The sequence below is a fragment of the Sinocyclocheilus anshuiensis genome, unplaced genomic scaffold (genome assembly GCF_001515605.1).
Source record: "Sinocyclocheilus anshuiensis isolate Anshui unplaced genomic scaffold, SAMN03320099.WGS_v1.1 scaffold110, whole genome shotgun sequence".
Taxonomy (NCBI): Eukaryota; Metazoa; Chordata; class Actinopteri; order Cypriniformes; family Cyprinidae; genus Sinocyclocheilus; species Sinocyclocheilus anshuiensis.
In genome coordinates this window covers 1,693,549-1,717,780 of record NW_015544155.1, presented here as the reverse complement: position 1 = coordinate 1,717,780, position 24,232 = coordinate 1,693,549, and the positions used below count along the sequence as shown (strand labels likewise).

The 24,232-nt window shown below is 39.0% G+C and overlaps 2 protein-coding genes across 4 annotated transcripts in view; one reads left to right on the top strand and one right to left on the bottom strand.

Annotated features, from left to right (window-relative positions):
• Nucleotides 1-12,026, top strand: part of LOC107695421 (cysteine/serine-rich nuclear protein 1-like) — a 14,329-nt gene extending 2,303 nt beyond the window's left edge. For 2 of the 3 annotated variants that reach the window (XM_016495320.1, XM_016495322.1), the window contains exons 2-5: nt 4,641-4,843; nt 7,568-7,827; nt 7,916-8,212; nt 8,852-12,026. In XM_016495320.1, the coding sequence (XP_016350806.1) occupies nt 4,660-4,843; nt 7,568-7,827; nt 7,916-8,212; nt 8,852-9,805 (1,695 nt within the window). In that variant the 5' untranslated portion in view covers nt 4,641-4,659 and the 3' untranslated portion in view covers nt 9,806-12,026. Of the gene's footprint in view, nt 1-623; nt 1,999-4,640; nt 4,844-7,567; nt 7,828-7,915; nt 8,213-8,851 lie in introns of those variants that run through there. The other variant, XM_016495321.1, reaches the window with a different exon arrangement.
• A 3,028-nt stretch (nt 12,027-15,054) lies between these two features.
• LOC107695420 (solute carrier organic anion transporter family member 5A1-like) overlaps nt 15,055-24,232 on the bottom strand; it is a 47,066-nt gene continuing 37,888 nt past the window's right edge. The window contains exons 6-10 of the mRNA XM_016495318.1: nt 22,155-22,353; nt 19,492-19,651; nt 18,745-18,986; nt 16,890-16,954; nt 15,055-16,584 (exon numbers count right to left, since the gene is read on the bottom strand). Coding sequence (XP_016350804.1) covers nt 16,142-16,584; nt 16,890-16,954; nt 18,745-18,986; nt 19,492-19,651; nt 22,155-22,353 — 1,109 coding nt within the window. The 3' untranslated portion in view covers nt 15,055-16,141. The remainder of the gene's footprint in view (nt 16,585-16,889; nt 16,955-18,744; nt 18,987-19,491; nt 19,652-22,154; nt 22,354-24,232) is intronic.

Below are 24,232 nucleotides of genomic sequence, written 5' to 3'. Positions count from 1 at the left end.
TCTCTCTCTCTCTCTCTCTCTCTCTCTCTCTCTCTCTCTCTCTCTCACTCTCTCTCTCACTCTCACTCCCTTGGGAGTCTTAAGAGACTGGTAAAGATGGCTAGTATTTGTTTTGCCACCATTAAGTTAGTCAGAACAAACTCATGCTGATGACTTCTCGAGGAAGCTACACTTTGCGCACTGTTGGAAGTTTGCATTTTGGATATTGATGCAAATTGTTCCATGTGTGATGGAAATATCTCCTTTCAGTTTAGGCAGTTTCCTGAGTGATCATATTTTCCACTCGTTGACTTAAAATGTGAGGAAGGATTCACTCAAAACGGTGAAATAACTTTCATAGGGTGTTTTAAGATGTCTATTATTTTTTATACCTCTGAAAGTGTAAGTAAAGGGTTTTCAATCTTTCAGTTGCCTCAGACCCCCAAATATGATCATCCTAATATGATTGATCCTAAAATTAAGGCCACAATTCTTTCTCTAAAGGTTTTTTTTCTTCTACTTACTATAGTACTCTACTGTTAGATGTATTATTTAAATAATTAAAAAAAAAAAATTATTTAAATAATTTCATATATTTATTTTTATTTAATTTCTTCTTCTTCTTCTTATTATTATTATTTATGTTTTCCCCAGTTTAAAAACCACTTGAAAACCAATTAAGTCAGAATTGTCTTTTGTGGTTAGTTAGATACTAAATTTCACTTTGGATATCAGTAAAGTAAACTTTTGTACTCTTATAAATCTTTGTCTGTGTATTTCAAATTTGGAAATGCACACTATGATGAAGAGAGTCCATACAGCTGTTCTTAAGAGGCCTGTGAGACAAGTGTTCATCTCCACCCTAATAATGTAATCTTTGATGACTCGTGACGCCCCATCAGGTGTTTTTATAGATGTTTCTGTCTGAGGTGGTTCCTCTTGGGCAATAGTGGTCTGGACTATACAGACACATCTTGGATAGATAGACTATTACAGAATGTGTCGCCGTTGCCAGGGGAGAATTCCTGTGGGCTGGAGACATTGCATTATTTATTTGTTTAAAGTTCTCGCCGGCTACCCTCCTCCCACATCAGTGCGCGCTCCTATTTGGGATGAATGTGTACTCTGCATGGGTTGAGGTTCAGGAACAGAATGTCTCTGGCATAGTTGAACATCTAGAGTGATGATCGGCACAACACATGACTCCCTCCTGCCCCTGACTGCAGTTCTTAAGGGCTGACCAGCAGGGGGAGAGTTTCTTTCATTCTGGTGGTGTTGTGGAATCTGGATTTGATTCCATTTATCTCGCAAGGGTTTTTACACCATATTTCGCAGCCTGTTATCATAGTCACACGAGGTACATGCTGCTGATTATCTTCAGGATGGAAGCCGTGAGCTGGAGGGGCAAAGTCAACCAGATAATAAGATAAGGCATAAGATCAGGTCAGGATTCCACTGTTTGCAGACAGGCTGCTCAATGTTTTTTACGCTTTTTGGAAGCAGGACAGTGACAGCGGGGGAGTTCAAGAAGTTTATGCTACACTAAACTGCAGTGAGCCTGCCGACAACGGATACAGATCTGGTTTCAGCAGTCTGCTTCTTTTGTGGTTATTCTTGCTTTCTGCTCGTGATTTATTTCCACCGTTCTTAGTGACAACAGCATTGAGAATACCTCATCAGTGCACTGCCTTTATTGGAATGACAGCCCTGCATTATTTATGCTCCTGTGCTAACGTTTCACCTGCTCGGAGCTTCTGGGATACTTCGCCAGTGAAAGCTCCTGCCTGGATGTGAAATCCAGACGTGCTCTATAGTGGATTTATGTGTGTTTTGACTGCTCATTTTTATTTGTGAGATTCTCGCTCGTATATCTAGTCGCCGCTGATGTTGGAGTGCAAGAGGACAAGCTCCAGATTGACCTCCAGCTGAGCCCCCTGCATCCCCCCTCTCTTGTTCCTGGGATTAGCTTGTCGTCATTGTTTCTGCCCGTTAAGCAAGATTAACAAATCAGTGTGTCAGGTAGGCTGCAGTCAAGAGACAATGACCCACTTCTAACACCCAGGTTTCGCACTCTCTCTTCCCCCTCTGTGCCATCCTCCCCCTCTCCTCACTGTCCAGAGTCCTTAATTAAAACTCCTCTGCTTGGTAGGCATGCATATCGTCCTCAGGGATTGTCTCCTTTTCTCGTTTAAATGAGTAGTTGTGATGTTTGTTGAATGTGAAGGTAAACTCTGTCAAGAATGAGCACCAGATACCATTTGCAGGTGGTTTCTTGTACAAAGCGTGAGTGGATTGTGTCTAGAAACGTGAGGGTGGGAGAAGGCAAAAGGCAATTTACTAGTCAAATGAGCAGATGAGGGTGAATTCTTCATTGTTTGCAGGCTTCTCCACATGTGTGGCGAAAGTCAAGTGTCAAGGTCTCTCTCGTCATCTTGCCGTTTGCATAAAAAGATGTTCCTGCTGAGGTCTGTGGGCTTGTCTGTGCAAAAAGCTACTTGTTTTCAATCAAGACGTAGCATGTAAGGGTTCACGCTCCCTGTGCTGGCTCTGTCCGCATGCAAATGAGGACAGATCTGGACACATACTGTTTGCAATAAAAATTGATTATGTCCTTCGCCTCTACTGCTGTTTTCAGGCAAGTCAGCTGATTGCTGTGTCATTTGTACGTTTAAAACCTATGTCTGATTATAACAAACTATTGCATAACGTTCCAACTGTATTTCCCCTTGTCAGGGTTTGAGGATTGTTTGCTTTCGGCTGATGTTGCACGAGCAGATAAGTTTGACTCGTGGAAGATATTGTCAGGTTTAGACGAAGATAAAGACTCACCTTGTGCTTTTTGGCAGTGATATTTAGCAGCCGGGAGACACGGCTGAATGTGCAGACAGCACAGACGTCCCCTCGGTGTCTGGCACATTTGTGACTGCAACACTAATGTGTGAAATACACATGCACAGAGATAGAAGTTCTGCTCGTAAACAAAGCAACCTGTGGCAATAGGAAGTCTACATACTCGTGTCTGAAGATCAGGGATGAACAGATATTAAGTTCCTGTTATGTCCAATAATGAAAAATCACCAGTATTAAAATTCTACACTATTTAGCTTTGTGTAAATTAAAAATAAAACATTTAAAACTAAAAGTATTATTTAAAAATGCTACAATTGAATTCAGACATAACATTATAATGTGTAAAAAAAATATATATTTTGTAGTTTTGTAGGTATAGCATTTTTTTAAACAACGTGCTGTATTGTTACGCAAATGCATTATTGACTAACACTGAGGAGTCCATTAATTAGAGTGGTCAATTTGAACTCCAACTTTTTAAATACAGTGACACCAAAAAGTATTAGTACACATACGCTTTGATAATATAAAATTAAGTGCCAAGGGTTGATTATTAGACAAATAGCAGACTACTATTGAGTCATATTGTGTTAGTCACACTCTGTATGGCAGGGATGATTCAGTGCCATTTGGCTCTTTATTTTATTTTGTCGATGACACACCATAGACCAAAATCATGAGCTATATAATCTGCCAGTCACGACCGTCTGTCACTTTTTCTTTGAAGTGGCTGTCTTGCTGGGATCAATCCTTGTTCTAAAACACTTATTTACTACTTATTATCACTTAGTCTTCTGGGGAAAAAATGCCTTTTCTTAGTCCAGTTAGCATTGGATATAATTCTAGTACTGACTAATGACTAGCTGTCACATCTTAAGTTTTAATTTTTTTCTGTTCACTTAAAGCAGCAGTGAAAACTCATCTTTCAAACCCTTTCCTTTTTTTCCTTCTTTCCCTCCTTCCTTCCTTCCTTCCTTCCATTCTGCCTGTTTCAGCATGAACGTATCTGAGCTGTGGAGTGCAGTGAGAGGCCCGAGGTGAACTAGCTGACTGGGGTTTATCTCAGGGCAGAGAAACAAACGAGTCCACAGCTGCCAGTATCAAATGATGGTTTCGTGTAAATGCCACTGTGCTGCACCGGCTCTGACCCTTAAAAGCTGTTGGGCACCAACTAGACTCTTCCTGCAAATGATTGATTGCTTTTATTGCCCAATAAGCAACATCTCCACAGGAGCAGCGACAAATGCAGTCTGGGCTTACATAAACCTGTTTACTGTGCCAAGCTGTACACACATTTACTACAGAGTCTAATAAAATGCATTTAGTAGCTGTGTAAAGCGTAATTGCCCCTACCGGCTTTAGGATATGTTTTTTTGAGAGGGGTAACCTAAATTTACCCTCCACACTAATGTGGCTATGTAATCAACCCCCATCCTAATCAATGTATTTTTCTAAGCGATTGGATTTAGAAGTGGGTGAAGGGTCTGGTAATTGTTGACTTGCAGCAGCAGGACGTGATTGATTGCTTACTGTTTTCCTCGCCGCTCAGAGGCTGCATAAAGCGTTATCCGCTGCTTGTCAGCTGCTCATAGCCTGTATTTAAAAACCTCACTGGACATTTAGCTGCTATTAGGACAATAAAAGTTTTACATTGGCCGATAACATCTAAGCACTGCTTGCAATATCGATGCCATTTCCATAGCAAAACAAATTAGCTGATGGTCAAAGGCAGATTGCATGAAAGTGCAACTTTAATTTTTGCCCCTTTAACACTCTTGTAATGCTTTTCTGTCTTTGCTTGTTTCCCACAGATCACCAAACGCTAGCGCCATGAGCGGGGTTCTCAAAAGGAAGTATAAGGAGGTGGAGGAGGACCCGTGTTACTCTTCCTCCTCCCCTTCCTCTCTCTCCTCCTCTGCCTACTCGGAGTGGGACTCGGATGGGGAGAGCTGCTACTCTGACACCCTGGATTCAACACCCAGCAACCCCAGCTCCCCAGCAACATCCTTAAACAGTGAGTTTCCTCCCTTGAACTACTCATTTATTCTCTGATTAAGGTTGAGAAGTGGTTCTTTTTTAATGGAATAGTTCACCCAAAAATGAAAATTTGTTGAAAATGTACTCACGCTTAGCCCATCCTAGATGCAGAGGAGTTTGTTTATTCATCGTAACAGATTTTGAGAAATTTAGCATTACATCACTTCTCACAAATGGATCCTCTGCAGTGGATGGGTGCCATCAGAATGAGAGTCCAAACAGCTGATAAAAACATCACAATAATCCACAAGCGATCAACACAACTCCAGTCAATAAGTCTTGTGAAGCGAAAAGCTGTGTGTTTGTAAGAAACTCATGACTCCCATTGACTCTCATTTTGACGGCACCCATTAATAGTGGCTGCAGTGTGTCACGTAACAAGCATGCATTGCCATGAAAATAATAAGGCAATACATTCTAAAATAATGGTCACCTAAAAAAACTCACGCTGGGGGGTCAGTTAGAATATTTTAAATTTACGCGTGAAAGGGTTAAGGTGGAATCCTCAAACTCCTATTCCCATTGTTATTTCTCATGCATAAGGTCTGCAAGGCTTATCTCAACCTTGTGTTCTACCTGATAAGGTGTTATTGAGAGTCAGGAGGGTGCAAGATTAATTGCATGGATGCAACTAATTACACAGGATGTTTTGATGCATGCCCCATTCACGAGGTCACCTCCTCCAGGCCCTTTATCCAGGTTGTTGGGGTGAGTCAGGGAATGGATAGCAAAAAGTTGTGAGTTTCCGAGGATGGCAGGGCAGGGAGCCAGCGAGTGTGCCATGTGACAGAGACAGAATGAACGCAGAGCTTTGTCTGAGCACCGGGCATGAACCCAGCACAGGTGCTGAGAAATGCAGAGGGGCGTGGAGCAGGAAGGCAAGGATGAAGAGAAGAGGAAGGGAAACGATACCGCTGTCTGCTTGTGTTTATGAAACAAAGCCAGAATGGAGCATTGTCAGGGTAGATGGCATATCTAATTTGATGAGAATGGGGGGTGGGGTCAGTAAGTGTTTTTTATGCTTAATTTTTTTGTGGAAGCATACTACTTTTTTTTTTGAGGAGTCTTTGATATTAGAAAATAATAATAGAAAGTTCAAAAGAACAGCATTTAAAAAAAAAAAAAAAGTCTTTGTCTTTCGTGTCCCTTTAGATCAATTTAATGCATCCTTGCTGAATAAAAGTAATTATTTCTTAAAATATCTTATTTACCCAAAGTTTTGAACAGTAGTGTACAGTCTGTTCAGCAGCTTGCACTTGTCTAATATTCACAAACCATGTTTTCTGGAGCTTTTGGATGTCTTTTCAGTGTTGCATAATGAAATACAAAAGTACAAACCACTGAACACGCTGTTTGTGTGTCCCTCAATGCCTCGTTTTCATTTACTTAAAATAAAACATGCCTCAACCCTGACTAACATCCACTGAGCATCAATTTTTGAGCATATTAGATGGATAAAGTCACCAGAATCAGACTGTCTTATTGCATAACTGAGATGTCACTGAGAAGTCAGTGCTTGTTTACTCTAATTCTTAAAATCACCAATAATACATAAAGCTGCTCTGTTCTTCAAACAATAACATGGTGTTGAATTTCTGAGATGGTCCAGTCCATATATGAGGGCATATGAGAGCATTTGTGATTTCCATCAGACATCATTTTTTTCATTAGATGAGCAAAACACATTTGCACAAGCTTCTAGATAGGAAAACGTGCAAGGATGAGTTCCCACCATTGCAAGTCTAATATAAACCAGCTGTAGGGACAGTGAGAGCCATCTCCTTCATTCCCTTTAGATAACAATCGGTGAGCTGGTGGCCCCGAGGGAGAATGTGCTTCTCTTTCACAGAGGCTAACAATTCGACATAGTATTCCAGCACAGAGGACAAGGAATTTACGAGTAAAAAAAATATGGTTTTCTTTTTTCAAGAAGAAAATTCCTCCCTTTGAGATGGTTTAGCTATCTGATTCGGTAAATGCAGATTTTTGGCTGGTTGTAGGAATAATTTTCAAGGAAAGTGTGGACAGATGGCCCGTCTCATATAAAGATGGGGTTTATGTTATTAAATAGCCCTCACCACTTCCAAAAACCTCAAACTTCCAGATCATCCAGCCGCTGGGTTGTGATTTTGGATGCTTTACTCTCCCGGCACACTTCAGCGCCAAGGGGAAATTCCTGGGTGGATTGTTTGTCAAGACACTAGCGAAGAGGAATGCAGTTGTCTTCGCATATGACTGGATCAGATCGAAAACTATTAGCTGAACTATTTGCACATCTGTTCTGATGTTGAGTGGTGGAATATTGTGTTTGTTTGTAGTATGACTGAATGCTTGTAGCACTGAGCTGATTTGCTGTGTGTAGCCTGCCACCTAGTGGTAATTTAGTGCACATGCAACAACAATGTTAACGTGATCTTGATGTTTACCTAAGAGACTCACCCACTCCAAGTCTTCCCATTAGGCTTGGCACACTTCCTACTCAAATACTCCCCAATGAGATACTAGGAACAGGACTTTTTTTTTCCACCACTCTCTTTTCTCTCTTTCAGATATGTGCTCTTAATTTTCCATTAAGAAATTCCAAGAATGAATTTCCGTGAATGTATTCGCCCGCTGTTTTCCACTTAATGTTTTCTTTTCGAGTCCACCACAAGCCTGAACGTCTTATATTTATCCTCTCATTCTTTCTCTCTTTCCTCAGCCACATCTATCCTGAAGAAGGCCAAGCGCACACGGCGAGGCAACGTGCAGTTTGACCAGGTTACGGTCTTCTTCTTTCCTCGCTGTCAGGGCTTCACCAGCGTGCCAAGCCGGGGAGGTTGCACCCTTGGCATGGTGCAGAGGCACAGCGCCCAGTGCTGCTACACGTTAGCGGAGTTTGCCATAGCACAGCGCCACCTACGGCGAGAGAAAATCATAAACCGATTGAGGGAGGAGAAACTGGAAGCTCTGAAGCTGAAGGTATTCTTGAGTTAAATTTTCTCAAATTGTTGTCAGACATGAGAGGTTTTAAAATTGTAGTCATGTAAATATGTTTTTCCTGTGGTAGTTTACCAAAAATGGTACCCAAGAGTCCGAAGAGGCTGACAGGTTGACTATCGATGACATCCCAGAGGATGAAATCGACCTCAGCGGAGTAAACTTGGATGACGGCTCTTTCCTGCATCCCTACCCCTCTAAGAGAAGATACGCCATCCTCAAAGCCGCTGGCGTGAAGAAAATCGATAAAGATGAGAAGCATCAACTGCATGAGTTGCGTGCATCGAGAGAAGACTGCGGATGCGACTGCCAGGGCTTCTGTGAGCCGGAGAGCTGCAGCTGTAGTTTGGCTGGGATCAAATGTCAGGTGAGTGATTCAGTCATGACAGACTTCCTTTAGAACAAGCCATCCCAAGGTTATGGGTAATATTTACAGATTCCATTCCTGTAGCTCAAACTGTAGAAAATGGTGCCAGCAACATTACTTTTATTCAGTAAGGATACATTAAATTGATCAAAAGTGACAGTGAAGACATATTTGAAGAATCATGTGACACTGAAGCCTGGAGTAATGGTTGCTGAAAATTATTCAGAGGAATAAATTATATTTGAGTATATATTAAAACACAAAACAAGTTATAAACTTAATATTTCACAATATTACTATTTTTTATCAAATAAACGCAGCCTTAGTGAGCATAAGACTTCTTTCAAAAACATTAAAAAATTACCAACCCCAAACTTTAAAAAAGTAGTGTTTTATATTTTAATTTTAAGAAATGTAAAAAAAATTTTTTTTTTTTTAACATTTTTATTTCTATGAAATATTCCTTCAAAGTAAAATCAATTTAAGTACTTAATTACGTATTTCTTTTAAAAGTACATTATATTTATAAAGGTAAAATAGTTTGAAATGCCATATATAATTGTATTTTGATATAGATTGTATATTGCATTTTATATACACTTTCTTCATACATTAATGCACTGTGTATTGACTTCACAGATGGACCATTCATCCTTCCCATGTGGCTGCACTAAAGATGGCTGTGGGAACACAGAAGGCCGCATCGAGTTCAACTCCAGCCGAGTTCAGACCCACTACATCCACACTATCATGAAGCTAGAGCTAGAGAAGCGTTTGGAGGAGCACACGCCAGAGAATGAGACACCCTCTGAAGATCAGCCAGACTGCAGTTCCCCAAGCCACCCAGCAGAGAGCAGCACCACGCCAGACAGACCCACGTTTCACTTCAACTCGGAGCTAGTAGCTGCGGGAGAGAACAGCTGTTGCAGCGACATGACCGATTCGTCTAGTTCTTCAGGCCAGAGCGAGGACTCAGAATCCACGGAAAATGCTCAGAGCGAGCAGTCGCCGCTAGACGTCGACGAAAACGGACTTACGAGAATCCTAAGCTTTAGCGACACAGACAATGAGGACTGTTCTGTCAGGGAGCGCAACAACAACAACAACTGCGACTACCAGCGGAAAAAGAGCGAGTTAATGGGCTACGGCATCTTTAGCACGACAGACAACACGACGGACAACAGCCGCACAGCCATGTCTGAGCTCTTAGACGAGAACGCTAATCAAGGTAACGCCCTATTCCACAGCACCTCCGTCCCCCACACGCCCTCGCCCTCCATCGATCACTCGGCCAGCTACATGGACCTGAGCCTGTCATCCGAATCAGACCTGGAGTTCTTTGACAGCTTTCCTTGTCTTGGACCGAGCTCGTTGTACAACTCCTTAAAGGAGTACGAACACATGGACACCTTCTTTCAGTTCCAGTTGCCTACTTACCCCAGCCTTCCGCAGGCCGCCGACCCAGGCACGTGTCTCCTGGAGTCTCTGATCGGCTTGACGGATTCTGTCCCAGAACCTCCGGCCACCTTCACGGACAATCAAATGCTAGAAGATGCCATGAAGCTGTCAGTGATGGAGTCTGTAAAAGTCTAATGGGGGCTCCTGTAGGATCACTGTACAAATGAACTAGGGGATTGTAAATGAATGCTATACGTTTTGTTTTTCTTTACTTTATGAATGGAGACCCTCCATCCCAGGATATCAATACTTGCATTATCTGCCTTTAAGATGTTAGCAGAGCATTAAGTTATTATAACAATCTTTATTATCATTATTGCCATTGCTGTGGCAGCTAACATTTCAGTTCAAAAACAAGTCTGGCCGACTGATTTTTGAATATTTGTACATATGGCCAGGAAGGTGAAGAACGTCTCACCCACATTGGAGGTATTATCAACATTTACCATTATTATTATTGCTATTATAAGGTTATTTATATAAATTCAGAAGGTGCACCAGTGGGAGTCATAATGCTGATTATGTATCTCAGGGACTTTTTCTAGCTTTCAGAAGCAATGCATTTTGACCATCGCTGTTATTTGGCGTTTTTTCAGAGAATTTTCACCAAAACAAACAGCATTTAAACGACCCCTTTTGGAGGGGTCTCTTTTTGGACTTGAGATGGTGGTCTGTACTTTTTTTTGCAAAGCTAGAGGAAGACTCCTGTTCCACAAAACGGGTCCTTGGGATTTTCTAACGGTACACAAATCCCCCAGAGGCTCCTCAGTTAGCACTTTATCTGTGATAAAAATGAACCAATCAGAGCGCAGATGGGTCAGTGTCACGTCGGCCCCGTCACCTCTGAATCTAAGATTGTTTTCATGCCATTTTATGGTGTTGGATCATCAGCACAAGGTGGAGAAAAGTGAACGTTTTCCTTTTAATTTATTCTACACGCCGCAGATATCTCATAATGTAACTGTGATATCTGTCGACCATTATTTCAAATTGCTTTTATTTATTCTTACCAAGTTATTTATTTTTTTTTCTCCGAATGCCAGCTGAATATTATCTGAGCCACACTGTGCTCGGGAGAAGTGGAAATAATGCAGCTTGTTCACGTTTCTCACCTACATTAACCTGTGTGAAGCACATCTTTATGTTTCAGCTGTGGAGCAAGGGGCACCAACATTATTAAAGTATTTAATAATCTATTCTGTTACTATGAAGTAACACTTTTGGTTAAGTTATTTCACGTTTAGCATTTCAGCATTAGAACTTAATTTATTCATGGTTTGGGCAATAAAGAGAAAGGTGTGTTTAACAAAAGAAAAGATTAGTCTTTGTGCCTGTTAACACGAGGAGCCGCTGTTTCCTGTTTAATGAATGAGATGATGCTGTATAACCTACCTATTGATTAAAAATCAGATTCCGATGACATTGCCTATGATATAGAGAATTAACATTTTGTACTTTGTAGGTTTGAGAGAATTCTAATCTGTTTATTGACAAATTATTTTATTAAGAAATGAAATCCACATTGTTCTTCAAATATTGAAACATTTGTAATATATTAATAGAGCTAAATCTATGCTTGAAAAATGTATTCTGGCCAGGCATAAAGTGGGGGTTTACTTACGATGTAACTACCTAAACAAATTTACCAAGCTCAATTTGATTGTACTCTTACTAGTTGGGTGAACACAACTGACAATGTGAATTGTGGGTATAAATTTAGTAGTTTCAAAAACATTTTGTTGATAAAACCTGCATATATTATGCAACGTGTATCATATTATGCAAATTTGTTTTGCCCATATAGTTTCCACTTCACAGTGAAGACATTTAAGTTTGTATGTTTCTGAATGAGTTTTGAGGAAATGAATCGATGTACATATCTGTCCATCCAGACTTCTGCTGTCGGCGCAGAACTATTTGACCCGATAGGAGCATTTGCATGCAAGACCCATTCATTTGTCTCAGTACTACATGCGTTTAGAGCAAAAACTGCACAATCGGAAATGTATTTGCTTTATTTTTGCCTTCACATGCTGTTCTTGAAGCTAATAGCTTCATTCGAGTCCAGCTTATTATTCCCTTGTAAAGATGTATCACCTCATCACGATGAAATTGAAATGATTGGTATTTATTAGTCACGATTGATGTATGTTTTGAGCTCTGATGCTTTTCAAAGTGTTTCTTACTTCTGCCTTTTTTGTTGTATATATTTTCTGCTTCAATGAAACTGAAGACAAAACCAAGCAGTTATTTTATATTATATATTTTCACGCTTAACAGTTTAAAGCTGTTCATTTCATTCAAGTCATTTGCAGTAGTTTGTCCCTTCAAAATAAAAGTCAAGCTTTTTCTTATATCTGCTATTGTTTGTGTTGTTCTTTTGTGTATGCGATTACGTGGGTGATGATAAAAGATTTCATACTTTGTTTTTGCAGTTTGCAAATCAAAAACACGACCATTAATATTAATATTCATTAATATTCTTTCTAATATATATATTTTTTAATTATAGAAAGTTGCCTTAAAGGCCAGTCTTTGAAATTTTTTTTCTTTGTCTTTGACTGACTGAAAAAAATCTTTGCAATCAAATTCAATCAATCAATCAATCAGCTTTAAAGACAGAATAAAACGTTGCAACTCTGATATTTCTCATCATTAAAAATGTGTTTGTGGTCTCACTGCAGGTGGCACTATGATAAAAGATTTCATACTTTGTTTTTGCAGTTTGCAAATCAAAAACACGACCATTAATATTAATATTCATTAATATTCTTTCTAATATATATATTTTTTAATTATAGAAAGTTGCCTTAAAGGCCAGTCTTTGAAATTTTTTTTCTTTGTCTTTGACTGACTGAAAAAAATCTTTGCAATCAAATTCAATCAATCAATCAATCAGCTTTAAAGACAGAATAAAACGTTGCAACTCTGATATTTCTCATCATTAAAAATGTGTTTGTGGTCTCACTGCAGGTGGCTATTGCTGTTTTCTAAAAAAAAAAAAAAAAAGGATCGTTTACGAAGAAAAAAGCGATTCCTTATAAAATATATGACAATTTTAAAAACATAAAATATAAAAAATGTAATACCACTGGAGTCCGAAGAATGAAACCGCTGTTTTTAATGACATGAATTCAAGGTATTTGAAAACAACTTCACACATGATACATTGATGTCTCCTTTGCTGCTTCTTTCTAAATTCTTTTATTTCAATAAATACGTCAAAATATTGAAGAACCAAGACTAAATGTCTAGATGAATAGTTCACATGTGGGAGTTCAGGACATCTCGTATCCATGAGTACTGATGATAGACAATTACAGCTAGCCTTTACACTGATCTGAAATCAGCCCTGCTGATAGTGAAAAACACCAATGCATTCATTTGACTTCAAATGTGAGATGATCTTTAAAAGGAATAACTTTTGCTAACTTTCTCATTTAGATGCAAATGAGTCTATTGACTAAATGGGCACAAAAGAAAAATTTTGTTCACTTAAAAAAAACAAAAACAAAACATTTTGCCCATTTTTTGTTGTTAAGTAGCATAAAAAAACAACAGGATAATCAGGGAGTATATACAATTAAAATACAAACCCTGCTCTTTAGGGCTTCTGTAGTTTTTGCATTTGTTTTTTTCTTTCCATTAACATGTTCATGTTGAAATTCATTTTTACTTTGTCTATTTCAAGATCCTTTATTGATATTTTAGGCTGTCTTGCAGCCACTACATGAACGATTTCATCCGATTGATTTTGAGCAGCTCACATTGTAGGCCAAACTAATGGGGTGCTCCTGATTATTGTAAAGAAGTCAGACTTTCACCACTGTACACCTTATAGTTCACAAACATGGAAAAAGCCATTTCAAATTCACAGAAGGGCTTGATTTCACATCTTACACCCCAATTTTTAAATGTCACATTCTATTACCGAAGTCAGCACCTGGAATACCTCTTCAACATGATATTTTATGAAAAACACTGACACTAAGAGGCCTGGAAAGAGTATGCACTCATCTGGTGGTTTTGAAATTGTGATCATAATACAGCACAGCTTACAAAATCATTTTAAAGTGGAAATATGTAAAAGGATGGAATTAATACAGCATGGTCGCCATTGCTTTTCATTGATTAAGCTGGGATTTGTTTGCATGCTAAGCACTAACTATCATGTTAGTCACTCATTAATCATAACTGAACCAAATAATACCTATGTAAATGACTGCAACTTCTCCATGACTTCTGTACTGTGTATTAATCAAAAGTAACTGCACTACATCTAATGAACTGCCAAACTAGCTTTATAAACCCATCACAGAGTACTGAAAATCTGAGGTTTGCATATTATTAGGCAGAAGTTTAATAATATATAGTTGGTGCATAAGAATAGAGGCAGTGCTTGAGGATCTGCCAGTAGCCGAAGCACATGCTCATATACAGTATGTCAACAGCTCCCAAACTAAAGTGGAGAATGCATTCTCATTCTGCAATGGCTTTACCAATGCTATCGCTAAAGCTGCTCAGATATGCTCAGGTATTTGGACACGGCAGCAGCATGAGCGGTCGAATGATTTGAATATGGGTTTGAATCGCTGTGTTCACACTACACATACGATTTGGTTTTCAAATCTGACTTTTGTGATCAAACCGGTGATGAAATCTATATTGGGTGGATCTACATTGGTTGCTATAGTAATGATGATGTCAGCACGACGCCAAGAGACTGTATCATTCATAGCTGTTCACACAAAGGACGAGAACTATAAAGTTTTAATAAATTCTACTTCTATGAAAATAGGAAAGTCACACCACAACGGTAACTACACAGAGAAACAGTATCATTGAAATCTCTTTCAGAATGATCTTTTTTACATGATATAAACATCGGCAGCCAATCAAAATCCACCCGACTATAAATAGCTTGAATGTTTAAAGTGGCACATGACAAAACTGCAGTGCGCACTTATAATAAACAGAACATTTTTGTTTGTCGGTGTGGACACCAATATTGTTCTAGTTATCTATATATTTATCATTCTTGGTGTGAATGTGCCTTAAGAGTGGAAAGGAAGGATGAAAATGTAAAAGTTTAGCCTCGGCTCATATCTATCATGATATCTCTTAAGTTTTTGACCAAATGAGACATTTAGGAATTCATACTGTGTCCAAAATCACTGACTTGATCACTAATGCACTAGAGTCACATACTTCACTATACACTCTTTAAAATAAAGGATCTGAAAAGGGGTTTTCGCAGTGATGCCATTGAAGATCCATTTTGGGTTCCCAAAAGAACCTTTCATTGAACAGTTCTTAAAAGAACCATTTCTTTTCCTATTGTGAAGGACATTTTAATAATCTAAACCTTTTTCCACTCTGAAAAAACATTTTGTGCAATGGAAAGGTCCATGGATGTTAAAGGTTCTTCTTGAATGCCAATCATATGCCAATGAAGATTTTTTTTAGAGTGTATATAAGGAAAGAGTGAGAAAAATTGACAAATGCAGTTTGTCATTCCATATCTGATCTTACCATTCATGCTGAGAAAGAAAAAAACAGATTTGAATCAGATTTCAAACCCGATATGAATGTGGTTTGGATTGGGTTTTTAAACTTCAGGTTTCATGTGTTTTTTTGCTGTTCACACTTACAAAAGAACAAAACCGGTTTCAATACGGATTCGCCAAAAATTCCATCAAATTGATCTGACCAAAGCCTGACTTCTTTGAGACCTGATACTAGACCACTGAACAAACATCTGACACCGCAGTATGCATCAAAACACATATGGCCATTTGAGAGTCAATCACTGGACAGACAGAATGATTATGAAGACGAAGAATGAGAAGACAAGGCTTCGAAGTCCTTCTCCAAATGCATTTGAGCAGTCCACTCAGTGCTCAGCCTGTTACCCAGCAGACCTCACTGCTGATGGGGCAATCTGAGGCACTGAATTTACATACAGCACTATGTGATCCATCTGGAGGAGGCTCCTTGAATACCACCCAAATCACACTAACGATAACCAAACCCTCCAAACTAACAAGAAGCGAGTTGATAACACCATTCTTCACAGACCTGTTTATAAAAACCATGTGAGATGTTCTGCTGTTGGGAATACTGTAGTTAATGATAATAGAGTAGAAAGCATCTGCCTGGAGGCTGTAATGCGGTACGGCGTTGCATAGTACTGATATCCTTTTGTGCTTGTGGAACTTTCGTCTTTGATATAATAGTCTTGGAATCCAAGATTGTATACAGAGAAATGTCCTCTCCGTTCCTCATTTAGCACCATGACATGTCTTCCATTCGCTTTGACATTGCGAGTTTGTACTGGTGACACTGAGATCGGTGAGCGCAGCAAGCCCCTGAAAGCCACGCGGAGGCAAAACAGGCATACGCACTGTCTTATCATGGAGGAGGACACCTGACAGGAAGGCACGTGGAGGCAGATGTCAGGGCGCACGTTCCTTAAATGTGCATTTCCTGCAGCGAGCGGGCAGGTGGGGTTATTGCTTTGAGGGCATTTCCGGGGCAGCTCTGGCTGCAGTGTCCGCGGTTGAGCGGGGGCTGGTCAGGGGGCTCGGGACGGGGTGTGAAAACGGGGCAGGAGCGTGTACGAGCGTGGCTCTTGTGACCTCCCACGTGACAGATGAGCTCGCTGACGGTGCCCAGAGGAGGCAGATGCCGCTGCCAGCGCTCCAGACGATCCTCTTTGTATTTAATTGAGTACCAGGTGAGGAATATGAACACAAAGCCCACAAACTTGAGGCTGGCGGCCAGGCCAAAGTACACGAAGCGGAAGGAAGTGACATCATACTCCCAGCAAGAGCCGTGAACACCACAGTCCTGCTGCCAGAGCATGCAGGTGGTGTCAATCACCGCACCAAAGTAGATTGGTGTGGGAATGTAGGCTGCAGACATGGAAGAAGAGAATTTTGATAAAGGGAAGTTTTGATTATTAATTTGCAATGGATTTTCCCTTGTGGAGTCACTTTATGGCTCTGCAAGCTTTAAATTTTCTGCTGCATTTGTTCCTTCATCTTATCTAACTCAAATGTATAATGCTTTGCACTGAGCTGTAGTTTATGTTTAAGAACACAAGGTGGTGCAATATGAAAAGTTCTGCTGCAGTGATAAACAAGACTGATGGATTTCATACCAAAATTACTTTTTAAAGCTTTGCATTCCTCCAGTAAATAAAGCATTTGTGACTTACCCAGAGTTCTTAGCAACACAAACTGCATTCCTAAAGCAAACGGTCGTTCTTGCTCTTCTACTGACCTGCAAAAGAAAATGACTTTATTGTATTGTTTAATACCATCTACTACTAGTCAGTTTGATATTTTTTAAAAGAAATTAATTATTTTTAGTCAGAAAGAATGCACTTAATTGTTCAAACATGACATGAAAGACATATATAAGGTTACAGTAGTGTTCTATTTCAAATAAATGCTGTTTTTTAAAACTTTCTATGCATCAAATAATCCTGAAAAAAAGTATCACAGTTTCCACAAAAAAATTAAGCTGGTGTTTTCAACATTGAAAATTAGAAATGTTAATATTAAATTTTAAAATATATTAAAATAGGAAAGTTATTTTCATTTTGAATAATATTTCAAAATATTCAAATTTATCAAATAAATGCAGCCTTGCTGAGCATAACGGACTTCTTTCAAAAACATTAAAGGGGTCATATGATGCGATTTCAATTTTTCCTTTCTCTTTGAAGTGTTACAAGCTCTTGGTGCATAAAGAAGATCTGTAAAGTTGCAAAGACTAAAGTCTCAAATCCAAAGATATATTCTTTATAAAAGTTAAGAATCAACCACGCCTACCTAAAACAGCTCGTTCTAACACGCCCCCACGTCTACGTCACGATGTGGGAAGATTTGCATAATGCTGGCCAAATGTTCACGCAAAGAAAGAAGGTGTAACTTTTATTCTCGCTGTAGTATTGTTGCTGCCGTTGTTGCTGTGTGTTTCGTTGTGAAAGTGAAACTACTTTGTTTGGTCTTCCAAAAGAGGACGATATCCGCTTCGTCATGCCTAGAGCTGATCCGTGCTGGTCACTGAGGAAATACATCAACTTCGCACTGTGGATTGCCGGATCAGCTTTCACCGTGGACAAAGCGGAGTCCAGCCCGGGGTCGTCACGTGGTTCGTCGAATCCGCCGGCTGCGCCGTTCTCAAGCTCACTCAAGCCCGCCTCCGCTCACTCAAGCCGGCCTCCGCTCACTCAAGCCCGCCGTGTGTGATGCTGTGTGTTTCGTTGTGAAAGCGAAACTACTTTGTTTGGCCTTCCAAAAGAGGACACGACTAGAAATCACTGGTTAAGTTGTATTTACAACACTGTTCCAGAACAGTTCAACCCAAATATTCAGATGTGTGCAGCGCATTTTATGGAGGACTGTTTCCTGATCCTGGGAGAGTAGACTACAATGCCGGCTGTTCTGACTCACAGACTGTAAGTATGTTTTTTATATTTAAAGAATTTGCCACTGACGATTCAAACGCGAGTTTTGAGTTCTCCGATCACAAATACAGACATGGTTTTATGTTTACGCGACGCGATGCAACGCGTAAAAAGACAGTATAAGTCATTATAATCCATAATTATGTTCCCACTGGATGCAACAAATGCCTCGTTTATAATAGGTTTTAATGTTTTTGTCTTGTCGCTCCAGCCGGGACACGGCATCACAGTATGGCAAGGGGCGTAACATTTCCGTCACACGCTTGAGGTATTCGGCCAATCACAACGCACTGGATAGCTGGCCAATCATAGCACACCTCACTTTTCAGACCGATGAGCTTTGTAAAAATCGACGCGTTTCAAAAAGGCGGGGCATAGAGGAGAAACAGTATGTGGAAAATGTTTTTTTTAACCTTAAACCGCATAAACACATTTCATTACACCAAATACACCAAATAATGTTCTTTTTAGCAACATCATATGACCCCTTTAAAAAGTCTTACTGATTCCAAATGTTTAAAGTGCCCTAATGATGTCTGAAAAAATGCACCTTTAAAGTCATCATGAAAGATCAGAAATATTAGTTACTGTTTCCTACCTGAGAGTGACAATAATGGCGGAGGGCTGTGCGCAAGCTGTGATGAGTGTAACGATGAAGAGGAAGATGAGGAAGGGGATGAGTGTGTTGCAGGTGCGATCACACTTCCCTGACACAGCAAATCCATTCTCGTTCAGGTAGGTCTTCACTATGACCAGTTGCAGCTGGTTGCCTTGGCCGCTGGTGGGTGGTGTGATGACCTGCCTGCTCTGCACGCATGCACAGTCTGTGTAGTTTCTGATCTGCATTAAAAAATGCACATGAACATTACCACAGATATGCAAAAATTCAAAAGACATTGTTGGAATGCAATTCTGTGATTATGCAAAATATTCATATCAAATTACATTTATTTATTTAATAAAAACTATAATAATAATAATACATTTATAATTAACAATAATCAGGGATCCAAAGTTTATGCATTAAATTTATGCTCTGACTCAAAGTGACAAGACATGCTGACACCAACTAGCTTTCAGACCTGCTTTTTTGTATTGATTGATTGATTTTTTCAACGATAAAAAGGACACTGTATCAGTGACCCAGACCAACAGGCAAAGATAGTGAGATGAGATGTTTACATGTAAATAGATGTAGCTGGAATGAAAGAGCCTGTACAGGACATCCGACTAGATGATTAAGATTTAATATCAATGTTTGGTGTTGGGGATATCTTGACCTGAAATGATCTGTGCTGTCCTAAAAATCTGGAGCATCTCCAGAAAGACATGCAGTGTGGCTCACCCCGGTGCTGCCATTGCCAACAGTGCTGCATCCCGCCAGGCAGGGGTTGAAATATGTGATGCCATCTGAGCCACAAACAGGAGCGTACTCGTTGATCCGACAGCCACAATTCACATTACAGCCTCCCGTCAGGTTTCTGTGGGTCAGAGTGAGTGTCGGCCTGAAGAAAAACAGAAACAGAGGGGGAAGAGGGTTTTTTAGTTTAAGAATAAAAGGCATCACATCAGCTGCTGTAGGCAATGTTTGGAATACTCTAAAATACATTAAATATGACCTGCCATATAACACTGAAAAAGGTGTTCTGAGAAATCACACTTGTCTATGTGACAACCCTAGACTATAGGCTCTGTATTCATGCATTAGCTAAAGAGAGCTCATTAGCCAATAAGAAAATGTACGAATTGCAATATAAATCATATATTTGATAATACATATATATCACATTTGCAATTAATGAATGAATAAATTATAAAATATATTTACTTTATTATTTTTCTAATTTTAGAATTTTGATTATTTTATGACAAACAACATATAACGTTACTGAGTCAAATGGATTTGCAAATATACACACACATATACTTTCGATTCTAAATAAGTAAATAGGAATATATTTCAGGATAGTGATTATTATATGGTGAACATGTTACGGTGTCAAATGAAAGTATATACATGTATAAATAAATAAAATATGTGATCTCAGACCTTGAACTGTTATCTATGGACTATACAGTGGGTATAGAAAAGAATCACCCCCTTTAAAATAATCACATTTTGTTGCTTTGCAGCCTGAAAAGTATTTGTTTTATCCAGCCTGTATTTACTCAGTGCAACTTATAACATCCAAGTGAAAGATATAACACTAACATGTCAGACAAATAAAAAATAAAAAACAGAAAGGATCAGTTATTTTAATGCTGTGGGAATGGCAGGCAAATTCAAACAGTGCTCTTTCCCACATAAAACACAGAGCAATCAGCAACAGCTCTGGTTGAATTTACATTATCCTCTCAGATCTACAGCAGAATGAGGGGATGAATCACGGCATTACACAGCCAGCAAGATGGACGGAAACAGCAGCGATCGGAATCCAGTCTTTAAACACTGAATGAGACAGACCCCTCTGCTATAAAACTACACACCATAATAGTCATCTCTCATTCTTATAGGACATAAAGGGATAGCATGGTGCTTTGGTTTGTCATTTTGAAGTTTAGCAGCTCACATCCTAATTTCCTTTTACAGCCTCCCGTTGTTTCAGGCTGCAAAGCAGCAAAATGTGATTATTTTAAAGGGGAGTGATTCTTTTCTATACCCACTGTATGTAGACAAATTAGTCTTTAAGCTTCAGTTAACGGAAGCTGTTTTCTCGTCAAGGTCACCCAAGCTGAAACAGCTGTGGTTAGTAAATGAATAAATAATAAATAAGAGCTTCTGAATGTGCATGTGTGTCTCCTTTAACTATAAAGAATACTGTTATAGGACATAAAGGATGAGAAAGGCTAACCTTGAGAAACGTAGTGGAAAGAAACAGTTTGGACGGATGTGAAATGTAAGCATTTACTCATTACTTTGAGCATAAATGCAATGTATTTCTACATCTGTTGAAAGGGCCTCACACTTTTGTGCTATGCCTTCCACAAACATGCTGTCTCGCTGGTCAGGGCCGTGCAAACTCCCCTACTGCAGACTTCAGCACAAGAAACTTGTTATATCACTCAATGGAGCCTTGTAAGGTGGACGACAGGAAATAAACAATGGACCTCACAGAGTAGGAATGTCAAACACACGGCTCATGGGTCACAGACTGTGAAAGCAGGAAAAAATAAGAACCAGGAAAAAATAAGAAATAAAAATGAAACTATTTCTGTCCTTATTAAATTTATATCACACATTCAATATTGTACATACTGTACACTATATTTGTATATTGTATATTTGTATATTACTGTAAAGTTGGACAATTACATAAATTAATGGACAAAAATGTGTGTGTGTGTATGTATGTATATATGTTACATATGTTTTTAATAGGCCCAGTTTTTTAATTTTTTTATTTAGTTAATTTTTGGTTTCAGATAAAGTTTAAAAAGAAGTCTGTATGTGTGTGTGCGCGTGTGTGTATCTATCTATCTATCTATCTATCTATCTATATGTTACATAATTGTTTTTTCTTTCTTCATCTTTAATTTTAATATATATTTTTTTGTTTCAGGTGGCTTAACATGGTTAAAGCAATTCAGCCAAGAGCAATGAGTGGTTACTAATTTCACATAAATATACAATTTTAAGGCCTGAACTATGCATTAATTGAGCATGCTTTCTCAATAGGTATAGTACATTTAAGAAGGAAAAAGGTTGTGTAGGATTAGCTAAAGCTGCAAGCAAACAACCACAAAATCGATCACATACTGACTCATCGAAATGTATTTCCAGACCATACGTGCAGACATATGTAAGGGCATTGAAATGCGCCATGATGCAAGAAACAGCCGTTGTACCTGCTGTTCAACATATGCTTCTTACTTCATTTGTACTTGTAATATTTAAGTGTTTATACAACTCTAGTACAATTGAAAAAACGTAAAATAGGATACCTAAATCTGTGCAGTATACATCAAATCCTACACTGAAAGGTTTTAATGCCTGCGTATTTCACTTACCCTGTGGTATAAGGGATATTGATCCCACCCAGGTTTATGCTCTCACAGCCCACGATGAAGAGCGTGGAGAAGCACAGAAGAGACACCCCGCTGCAGATCATGGCCAGCTTGGCGGACTCACGAGCTCCAAGCTTGAGTTTCTTTATGATGTAGCCACCCAGTACAATGCCAACCCCTGCACTGGGCACGATAATGACCCCTAAATGAAAAAAAGGAATGAGATCAGTCACAATACTCATCCAGAAAGCCACTTATCACAATAAACATCAGACTTGAATGAAAAAGTCAACAAATGTGTAACCAAGTGCACATCAACATGTCCCTGGTTGACCCTCAACCATATATGTATATGGTTGAGGGTCACACACACACACACTGTGTATAGATAGATAGATACAGTAGATAGATAGATAGATAGATAGATAGATAGATAGATAGATAGATAGATAGATAGATAGATAGATAGATAGATAGTAGATAGATAGATACAGTAGATAGATAGATAGATAGATAGATAGATAGATAGATAGATAGATAGATAGATAGGGGACAAAAATAAAATTGTACACAATTCTAGAAGTAAAATGTGACTGCAGCTCAAGGAAAGGAATGTCCACATATTTCTATGGGTGGAAGTTAACACAAAGACCTGAAGGAATGTAAGCATCCTGAACATAGTTCACAGGACCATCACGAAAAAGAAAAACATCTGTTCACGTCACAGCCGTTTGGCTGTGGATTTTAGAGTCTAAAGACGGAAGCAAAAAGAAAAAGAAAAAGTCCAAGGTCAAACGCTACTGTAGTGATTGAGCAACTAAGAACCAAAGATAGACATCACAGGTTGGCAGAATAGCAGTGAGCAGGCAGGGACAGAAATGTGCGTGAGGCAGAGCAGTGTGGCATCACAGCTTGGGATTTGAAAGTCAAAGCTGACTGCTGGCAGTCCGAGGTCACTGTGTAAATCCACTGGGTGGGCAAGGCAAGCTCATGCCTGCTTTCAGCACGGACAAGAGTGAACGCTTCATAAAAGCAAATAATGCGCAAGAAAAGCTGGGTAGAAACTCAAGCTCACTCTCGTATATGCATTGTAACACAATCTAAACACAGAAATCAAATTCAACATCAGTCTATTTTTGATTCGGTCCAGGTAACCCCTTTAGGTATTTTTCTAGCTAAACCATGGAAGTCTATATATCCATTAGCATTCTTATTTATCTCAATGACAGTCATGTGGTTGGTGCAATACCCTATTCCATCGCAGAACTTCTCCCTTTCTTGCCAAAGGCATTTTTATGTGTACTTTATTAAGTACTTGTGTATAAATGAGAGAAAACCACTTTATGGTATATTTAACAATCATTTTCAAGATGGAAAAATTAATACATTTTAATGTACATACAAGCTAAAATAGTCAAATTAAAATTAAACTTAAACTGAAATTATATTTCCTTTGTTTGGGTTTTGTTTTCAGTTAGCAAGTTACCACCTTAATTTACTAGCTTAGAGTAACACTAACTGAAAAGTAAAATCAGGCACTTATACAACAAGACAAAGGCATTAACAAACACGACATTAAAAAGTTACAAAAACACAAGCCAACACATTCTCATCTGTGAAAGGTTATCTCATTTCTACGGGAATTTAAATCTCAGTGGTTTTTACAACCAGAGGCTGGGCAATGTGCACAGTGGAAGACTGATTTTTACTGTGAGTGACTGTGAGGTTGACCTTTCTAAGATGGCTGATGTGTCGATGCACCTGGAGCGGTCAAATGTGGCATCTACGTATACATAGCTATGCTGGTAAAATATTCCACAACATAATTAAATGTTCCCGATTTACATTTACAAGCAAACCAACAGTTTAGCCAACTAGCTTAGCATAGCGTTAACTACGAAAAAAAAAAAAAAAAAATTAGGTGAAAAATTCTTAATAACAATTAAATATTAGCTATTGATATGTTCCTTACTAGGGCTGCACGATAAATCGCATGCGATATTTAATGCGCATCTTGTCAGAAAGCCGGTTCTGTAATCAGCGGTAAATCTCCATCACGTGCGTGCTTTCACATTGAGCAG